At 41.0% G+C, this 9,526-nt stretch overlaps 1 protein-coding gene across 1 annotated transcript; it reads right to left on the minus strand.

Moving 5' to 3' along the window:
* Positions 1-874: 874 nt before the first annotated feature.
* On the minus strand, positions 875-5,919 carry mcl1b (MCL1 apoptosis regulator, BCL2 family member b). Its single transcript, XM_036539010.1, has 3 exons — positions 5,238-5,919; positions 2,330-2,580; positions 875-1,787 (listed from the first exon to the last, which is right to left on the minus strand). The coding sequence occupies exons 1-3, from the start codon at positions 5,743-5,745 to the stop codon at positions 1,671-1,673; spliced, it is 876 nt and encodes a 291-aa protein (XP_036394903.1). The 5' UTR covers positions 5,746-5,919; the 3' UTR covers positions 875-1,670.
* Positions 5,920-9,526: the final 3,607 nt, after the last annotated feature.

Consider the following 9,526-nt stretch of genomic DNA (forward strand, 5'->3'; position numbering starts at 1 on the left):
TCTTCCTCTCATTGCCTGAGCCACAGCACGGAAGACTGGTTTTGCACTGCGTCATGAACCAGGACATCTCTACACTGCCATGCAAATCCAGATCTAGGCCTGAGCTCCACCCTGTTTTGAGCAGAAGCCTGAAGCCAAATACAATGGAAATTTCAATTTGGAAAAAAAAAAAGTTTCAAAAGAAAGGAACTCAAGCATGAATAAATATTTTGAAGGAGAATCCTGAGTGCTTTCAAATCGACAAAAATTGATTTATACGGAGACAGCTGATGCTACAGCTAATGTGCATGTAACCTGAGTGCATGGGAGTTGTTCAAATTTTAATCTGCCTCCTAAAGTGACAAATTGGCAATTATTTCTGTAGCAAATGCGATGTGGGTGGAACTAATACATACTCCTCATAGTAGGTGGCAAGTTACATTAGATATACTCCAACACAATCTAAAGGAAAGAAGGGAAAAAAGAGACACCGGCAGAACTTTCTCCATGAGGGACGGATTACATTTCCTGACAAATCTGTATTTTAAAAGCAACATGTAACCTAGCAGCATCAGGCTGGTTCACACGTGATGAAGAGTCACATTTCTGAACAAAACAAGCAAGCTTATCACTTTTAGGAATACATGATTCCAAGCGGTGCATTTGCATGTTGAGATCTGTAGCTCAGTACAGAAACTGAGATCCCCCCCCCCCACCCCCACCCCCACCCCCAAAAATGAGTCTTCAGACCTGTGAAAGGGAGGTCAAGAAAGCAAGCTTTGGTAATACAGCATAGCGCAAGACCAATTTTGCACTACTTTGTTCACATTTTACACCAATATTCACACTGAAGGCAGGGAATATCTAGTTTATTAAAAGCAAATATCCCTGTGGGTTTTTTTTCCAGCAGTGTGATTTAGCACCTATAAAGAACAGCTTGCCAAATGTGTTGCTGAGGACAATTCTGAAACCAGAGGCAACAGTGCTTACATATGGCCAACATGTAAAAATGTTTTTAAAAATAAAATACAAGTTTCATAACATGAACTTAAAACTGTATCCATCTGCTCATGAGCACAAAGTTTTTAATGATTTAATAATGGTGTATTAATTGGCTACATTTGTATGAATGTGTTTCAACTCTCAAAAGCCAGGAGTATGTGACCTAAGCATCTATACGGTACATGAGCCACTGGCATTTTGGTTCTGCTGTTGAATTGTGTACATTGTAAATTAGGTCTGTTATTCATTAGCAAATGACAACATTGCTTGTAAATAAAATTTAATAGAAAAATAAAATTTTGTAAATGTACATTAAATTAAAAAAGGAATCAGGAACAGGTTCAAAATCATCTACAAGTGACACAGATGAGTCCTGGTGGCAGGATTCAGGAGTCAATTTCAGGAATCAGTGTCAATACTGGATGCACTGGTGTCACTCATTTTTTTTTCCATTCTGCTTGCCACAAGTGGGGGGGAAAAGCCCACCAAAGGCTGTAGAGCAAAACATGGGGCATGAATTGGAAAACACCTTCTCCATAACAAAATACGCACCCCTAAACTGCTCCTTCAAACATTCCATCCTGCTTTCAACTGCTGACACATCAAAAGGGCTTCACTATGTAGTCATCTTGAAACTGACAGCATGGTTGATTAGTCCATAATGTGGAGGTACGTATGGTCCAAAAGATTCATCGGATCAAGAACGCGAGTCCAGCCCCTATCCCAGCCACCCCTGCGATTGCCATGAGTGCATTTCTCACCACGGACTCTGGGTCTTCCACGTGGAAGAACTCTACAAATCCCTCCTGAGGAAAAAAGGGGAAAAAAGACAGTTAGAACCTCTTAATCGGAAAAGGCAAAAGATTTAGGACAATACACAGCTGAGTCGCTTTCATCTAAAACAGAGAAATGGATTTTAAGGGAATGCATCTGCATTGATGTGGGGCTTTTATACTTTGGCTGTGCCACTGAGGATTATATTTTAGACAGGCATGCAAGATGATTCATCACATGCCACTGGCACAGCAAAGTCAAATGACAGTCCCTGAATAATGCTATCACACCTCTGGTAACGTCTGTCCCCGTTCACAGATGGGGCAATCAGGCAGAGCAAATATTTTTCACAGAAGCAAGGGTTACAACTGACTGACAGGACATTAATCCATTCCCCATCTCAACCAACTGGGTACAGAGGAAACATTTGCAGCTTGGTTAGCTTTATGGATGCCCATAATGAACAGAAGGCTGCCATCTGTGTCTTGACCCTACATCCTCCTCCAAACATAAAGGAGAATCATGACTTCAGATGTAACATGGGAGTGGAAGTTTCTCCTAATCTGACACTCACCCAGCCTTTGTTGTTGATCAGCCAGTCCCGCTGGTCAGAGAGGAGGTAGGAGCAGATTTCCTGGCTTACTAAGTCTACACAGTGCTCCCTCCCCTTCTCCTTCAGGTGTCTGCACAGCTCAGCGCCAAATGCCACCAGGCTGGCGATGCGGCCCCAGTTGGTTGTTCCATCACTGAAGATGTTCTTAGCAATGTATGTGACGAAATTCATGTCGTCCCCTTGTTGATCCAAACATACTTTCTGGATCATACCTGTAAGTCAAAAGGGAAGTGGTTACCAAATTGACCTCTCCAACAGAGAGCACAGGCTAAATGAGTCATGACTGAGTAAGCCGACTCCATTAGCTTCTAGCCTAGCTTAACCGATGACCAATTCTTTCCCATTCCCGCTGTGCCCTATGAATCATATGCTTAAGATGCCATAACGTTTGGCAACAATCAACAAAAAACACTCCATCCTGAGGTACTTTGAGAGTAGCAATCCTTGCATAATTTGTTGACGGTCTCATATTCCTTGGCTGGATGTTAAAACAGAGCTTTAAAATAAACAATTTCGCTTTAAGGTTGAACGTTTCTAGAGCCCAGCCCTTGTACACCCCACAAGACTTATTTCTCAGCTACTATAAGTGATTGTCCTACTAATGTTGGTAAGAAGGGTCCACTGCCATACTTTCAGGAAATTCTACTGGGGAAAATCCAACCCTCTAACCCACAAGTAACTGAGCAAGAGATTTTATGAACATAACCAACTGGCTAGACCAAGACACACCCAGATGCCCTTTGGACCATCTAGGATATCTGATAAAGACTATCTTAGCAAATTTCCCTTAGGAAATCACTAAGAGGAGATCTGGAGTAGAGTGACTTGAGACTCTACGTCCCCTTTCTGCTAATGGCACATTCGGAAACAATTTAGCAGAACTTGAGGTGGCCATGCATTTCTGAGATGGCTGATTCTCTGGAAAACATGATCATGGTTTTCTACCACCATGCGTCTGCATCTACAGGACTGAAAAATGCCATTTGTGCAAGACAAACCACATACTTTGGACTGTAAGTGGCAAGTTTCCTGACAATGGGCTGACATATGTAGGGTCTGGGATTGTTGGCAGACACAATGTGAACCACCCACCCCCACTGTGGATTTAGTTATGGAAGAACCACTCTAAACCTGCTACCTCCTAGATCTCTGGAAAGATGCACTGTTCCACATGGGTGGCAAATTTCACTCTGGTCATGGAATGGAGTTGGTGAATGCAATTACACCCTGTGCAGGACAGATGCTGGCAGAACACCAGAAGAAGCCAAACATACACAGGGGGATAAGCCTTTGAGTCTAAGACAAAATACTGTAGATGTTACGGCAATGCTCAGTCAATTTTCCTTCACAAAAAAAAATTCTGATCAGCTCTTCACTTTAAATTATCCAATTGTTAATTGCATAGTAAATATAAGGCACAAGGACAGAGTTTGTTATTAACAGCCAATGAGGCCTTGGATAAATATAGCATGGAGAGAGTTACCTTCCTAATCATGTTAACAATTCGTAAATATTTCATGGGAAAGTTAAGCGGCACATATTTCCCACTGTGTGTACAGAATATTGCAGCTACAAGAACATAACCATTTGTTTGGCTGTCATTTGCAAGGGATCTCTGAATCAGTCATTCACCAAGACACACATCAGCCTAGATGGAAACAATCCCCAAGGTAACAGCAACAGCAAAATGGCAAATGCCCTTTACCAAATTCTAACATATAATACGCCTTTTGTCGATCCAAATACTTCAGTAGCATGCACTGGGCCATGTTTTCGAACAAGGTTCAACGCAGTGAGATTTTTAAATTAGTTTTTTCGAAGCAACCTAAATTCGTAATGATCATTAATAAGCAGTAAACAGTCGCAAAATGACCTTGCATTATCTGAGAGTGAGCAGGACCTAGCTAACATTACCACGTCCCCCTAGCAACTACAAAAGGAAATCGCAATCGTTAGTCAGTCATTTCCGGAAATGCCCCTATATTACATTCAGCGACTGTTAGAGCACACTGAGGCAATTGCCTTACTCACGCTGCATTGGAAGGAAACATTAGCTAAAACGTGTTACATTCAGAACTTGTTAGCTAACATCGCTGATATAATAAGGCTAGCAAGTACATCGGGTTAAATGCATTAACGACAGCAGTTAATACACCCACCACTGCTGAACAAACATGGGACCATTTATGTCTTTTGTTGTTCCCTAAACAGCCAGTTCACGTTAACATTACAGAAGTTACGCGCTCCGCCTGTGCATCTAGCAGAAATGTAGCATAGCGATAGTGCTGGGTTCGGTTGCTGGTTCGATCCCCCGCTGGGGCACTGTCGTTGTACTCTCGGGCAAAGAACTTAACCCACAGTAACCTACGCGAGTCGGTCTGGATAAGAGCGTCTACTATATGGAAATAATGTAATGTATCAAATGTAGCCAAGTCGTCTTGAAATGCGACGTAAAGTACATTATCCACATTGTTCACGTCATCTTAATACTGACAGTCAGCTCCACTTCAGCGTGCTAGCCAAGCAGCTAACGTTGCCTACGTTACGAGGTTCCGGGCAGGTCAAATACAACGGGGCTAACGAACCAGCCATAGCTGGTTGGTTAAATAGCTGGGTAGCAAGCCCTTGCTACTGACGAGCGCTTTCTAAACAGCCCAAATGTCGCTCGCCAGCGACAACCGCATAAAACAAGGACGAACCATTACCAACGTTAACTCATTCAAGACACAAACAGCTAACTAAGTTTACTTACTAAGTTACTAGCTAAGGTTTACTAGCTAAGGTTAGTTCATCATCCCCTAAACTGTCGGCGTGTACTCGAACAAAAATAGATTGCTGGGTAGTCTATCTGAAATTCAGTTTCACTTACCCTTGTACGCGTAGTGGTGTTTCTCAATAACGTCTTCTACCACTCGTTTCATCGTAGCCAAAGCCTTGTTTCGGCTACTGCCTGGCCGAGACAGTCCAGTATGTATCCGATAAAGGACGTAGATAAGTTCCTGTGTTTCCTGATCTAGCCGTCCGTTGGGGCCGGCGGGGAATGTGGGCATTTTCCCACAGCCAGATGGCGTTTCGGGGGAAGAGGGCAAAGACCCGTCCTCGTTGGTGCTCTCCGGAAACCTGTTTCCCAACACGAGAGGCTTCACACGAACATTTTTCTCCGGTTCCATGGCACAGGGACATCTGTCCGCTTCTCCGTTGTCCACTTCATTGTCTGTTGCGGCCTTTGGAGACGTCGTAGCGTTGGGATCCGCAGCTCCAGTGGGCGAACCGAGGCAGTGTATAAATGCGTTGTTGTCGACGACTCCATTTTGAACGCTGGGACACCAAATACTAAGAACACTCGCCGTGGCACGCTTCATTGTCGACAGACTCATATTGACAGTCCGTTTCTCTATTGTGATTTGTGGAAGAAAAATCAATTTAATGTACCACTAGAGTATGTCCCAATAAATCTTCGTCTGTTACAAAGTATTTCTTCCCATTTAGCTAGCTATCTGGCTACACCCTCCAACCTTCTCGAAAATGCAGCGGAAGTGAAAGGCTTGAACCTGGGTTTATAAATGGTCACGGTTACATAGGGGGCGGGATTTTCTATGCATTCCAAGTCGGAAATACCCAGCAACGAATGAAATAATGGAAGTGTAAAATTCAGCCAGCGTATGGATCAATAGTGTGTATGTACATCTAAAAACTGAAATGTTTCCCAAAGAAAACAGTAAAGGTTTTCCCCTTAATCTAACTCAGTGATTTTCTTTTAAATATACTACTGAGAGTTAAGCGAATCGTACATTGCTTTTCCAGTCCGCTCTGTGATGACAACAGCATCAACAATCATTATTATAGTGACGATCGTAATAGTGGCAGCAATAGTAGAACGACAAATCCATTCTGATACCTGAACATCTCTGAGTCATAGGGCAATTTTTACAAATACAAATAGTGTTGCTAAACTATCATCTTGTTCGCATAGGTGAAATCATGGAGTTTTATATTTGAAACCAACTACACGAAATGTATGAAGAATAATGGGCACATGACAAGGTCACATCAATCAGATCCTTTGCCATCTTACCTTTTCCTCTTTAATAAGTTAAACATATCGATTAACTGAAAAACCGAGTTTATAGTAGTATCCCTTCATTTCTATAGCCAACCAATGGAACCTATGAGACCTTAAACCTCCTCATACACTGTACTCCGCCCCTCCCTGAAATAAAACATGACGAAGTCCGTTTGTTTGCATACGCGTCTTAAACATATTACAGTCTAACCCAATCCCAACCTATGTTCATTAAAACATTGACTTCTGAATTCCCATTGTTGCATGACATACAACAGAATGTAACTACTACTTACACAGTGTTGGCAGCAATTGATTCTGCCTGTATTCTTCATAAAAGAGAACAGCCTCTGTCAGAGTTATCTCTTGCTTATTACCTATATATCATTCACCTTCACTAGGCTACATGTTTGACCAGCATGTCTGTCCATTTACTATACAATTGATTTTCAAAGGGCACTTTTATTTCCCAAATGTACAATAGTCTTGACTCCACACCTCCACTTGTATCTTGTATCTCTGGGTGTAAAAAGGAATGGTGGTGTTATTCATACTTCATTGTATCCACTTTATTTCAGTGACATGGTGTGAATGTTGATTAACATTATGAGCAGAGGTGAATTTCAGAGCCAGAGTGTGTTGTGCAGTTGTAATTATTTTGCAGAATATGTAGCTTTTCGAGATGCATTTGAGCAGAGAAATCAAAAGTCATTTCATGATGGGTAGATAACAGGGCAAAACAGAGCATCTGTTGAAACATAATAATCTAATATTTATCAACGGATTAATACTTTACAATGTTACTGTCATGGCTGATTGCTTGTGAAGGAAAGGTGAGTACACTGCACAGTTTAAGTGTGTACTTCATTTAAACAGTATCTGATTATCAAACATCGAGGGCATATGCAAGGTCTATTCCGAAGATTCTATGTGTCGCCATTTGTCTAGCATACGCCAAGCATTCTATGGAATTCGCCATCACTGTACTATTGCTCTGCTTCCCTCTAGTGGCTACCAGAAGCAATTGACCAAGTGAGATACAGAAATCCAGAAAATTCTCGATTACTGTGCCTGGTCTCATATTATCCAGCCAAGAAATTCCATTTTGTATTGTGTTACTATGAGGTCATTCAAATTTTCTTGTACTGAGCCACTCACACGTTTCTGCTTTTTTAACAGAAGGTCCCACTATGACTTTTACCAGTCCCTTATGTTGTTATATAAAAGAGGACCTAATAATGTAAGCAAATTTTGTTTGCGCTTACCAATATTTGAAATCCTTGACAAAGCGTGCCATGGAAACTGTAACAAGGACATGGAAATGAATAATTGTCTCTTGTTGATGTTCTATGCCGTGAAGTGATTGCAGAGGGAAGTACTGCTGTTGCATAACTGAAAACATCCAATATATCTTTTTTATTAAGCATCGTTGCACTCCAGACCGTCAGCTTTTGATATCAAATGTAGCAAGTTGTTTTAAATATCTGAGAAGCAAGCAACTGCAACTGCTGTCCCATATAGCAACACTGCAATAAAACTGCTAAGTACAGCACAAAATATGAAGACATGAAGAAATCTACCAAACACTGCTCAGATTTATGTAAAAATTTATTTTAAATACTGCCAAATAGTTTTCAGCACTTCTCCCACACATGAAACATTCTTTATAAATCTGAAATTTTTGAAATGAACCTTTTTTACCTTACGGATTATTTTCTTGCTCAACATGTAAACTGCAATGCTAGGAGACAATAGGGCTCCCAAAATCCCTGACATGCATATTGTGCCAGGGTCCAATGTCTGTGTTGCTTGCCTTTGAAACAGGAATAAAAATATCTGCATCAGAATCTAGTCACTGAACTCGACATTTAGGCAGAGCAAGAAAACATGAGTCTATCTTTACAGTATAAAGGTATCATTGTCACTTGTTTTACATTCGTATATGTCATACATGTCATACATGTCTTAGCACAAGACACAGGACATAGTGGTTTAGGTTACTCTTTTGCTTTCATTGCACTGTGTAATATTTACAAAGCTTTACCCCCAAAATAATCACCCACCTCAAAGCTAGTCGCCTTCAAAACAAGTCCATACCATTACGATCTGTGATACCCACTGATTTTTTTATCATCATACTAATAATCAATGTGAATATCAATATTCAGACTTACTTTCTGATTCTGCATAATTTACCACTACACTAAATGGCAGCAGACATTTTAACATAATGACAAAGTTTGCTGCTCGTCAAATTATGTTGCACAGAAACCTCAATCTGTGCAATCTCTGCAATTTCATGCAAGAGCCACAACCACTCCATGACCAACTGTTCCACAGATAGCCTAATATCCAATGGACAATGAACCCTCTGAATCATCAGGTTGAAACATGTAATAAAGATGTCAACATGTATCCCTAGAAAAGATAGTCTTGATCTAATTAGACTTTCCAATCAGTCCACCTCTACTCACTGCCTTTGTTCCAGCACTCATTTTTTTTTTTCTCCCAATAAATTAGATTTGGCTGTTTTACCTGCTCCTAAGATCCCAGACAACACCCACATTCCTTAAAGACTATGAGTCAACTGATACCACCCACCAGGCTTTGTATGTTAATTTTGGTTCACCTTATCTTAACGACAGGCTCCTTGGTAAGTCCCAAAGGTTGCTGGCAGACCTGTCATGAAGACATGCCATTCTTCTTAACACCTCTGGATCATAATACATTATATCTACTATTTATTAGTTAGCAGTTGACACTTGCCTACCCAGTCAAGGTTTGGACCACATTTTAAAGCCTGTCAAACTATAACTGATTGGCATAAATACTTAGCTCTACAGGAGGTTAGAGTCAAGTCTGAAGTCAACATGAATATGCTTCCATCTGTGTCATTCATTTAATCAGCAGCACTTACACTTATTTATATTTGTACATAGTAGCATTTCCCTACCATCTGGGCCACAGCATTAGAGCCAAGGAGGCAATGGGTGCAGTGGAAGTAGTGTCAAAAAACAGAAAAAAAAAAAAAAACACTAAGTAAAAGAGCACAAAAATCACCCCCCCCCCACGCCCTCACACACACAAATGTCCCA

This window comes from Megalops cyprinoides, chromosome 10 (genome assembly GCF_013368585.1).
Source record: "Megalops cyprinoides isolate fMegCyp1 chromosome 10, fMegCyp1.pri, whole genome shotgun sequence".
NCBI classification, from domain to species: Eukaryota; Metazoa; Chordata; class Actinopteri; order Elopiformes; family Megalopidae; genus Megalops; species Megalops cyprinoides.

What these genes read in the sequence shown, in the direction of transcription:
- mcl1b (XM_036539010.1), bottom strand. Translation starts at nt 5,745, where the DNA reads ATGAGTCTGTCGACAATGAAGCGTGCCACGGCGAGTGTTCTTAGTATT. An exon ending in ACACCACTACGCGTACAAGG is followed by an intron (nt 2,581 to 5,237) that starts GTAAGTGAAACT and finishes TTTGACTTACAG; the next exon opens with GTATGATCCAGAAAGTATGT. An exon ending in TGATCAACAACAAAGGCTGG is followed by an intron (nt 1,788 to 2,329) that starts GTGAGTGTCAGA and finishes TTTTTTCCTCAG; the next exon opens with GAGGGATTTGTAGAGTTCTT.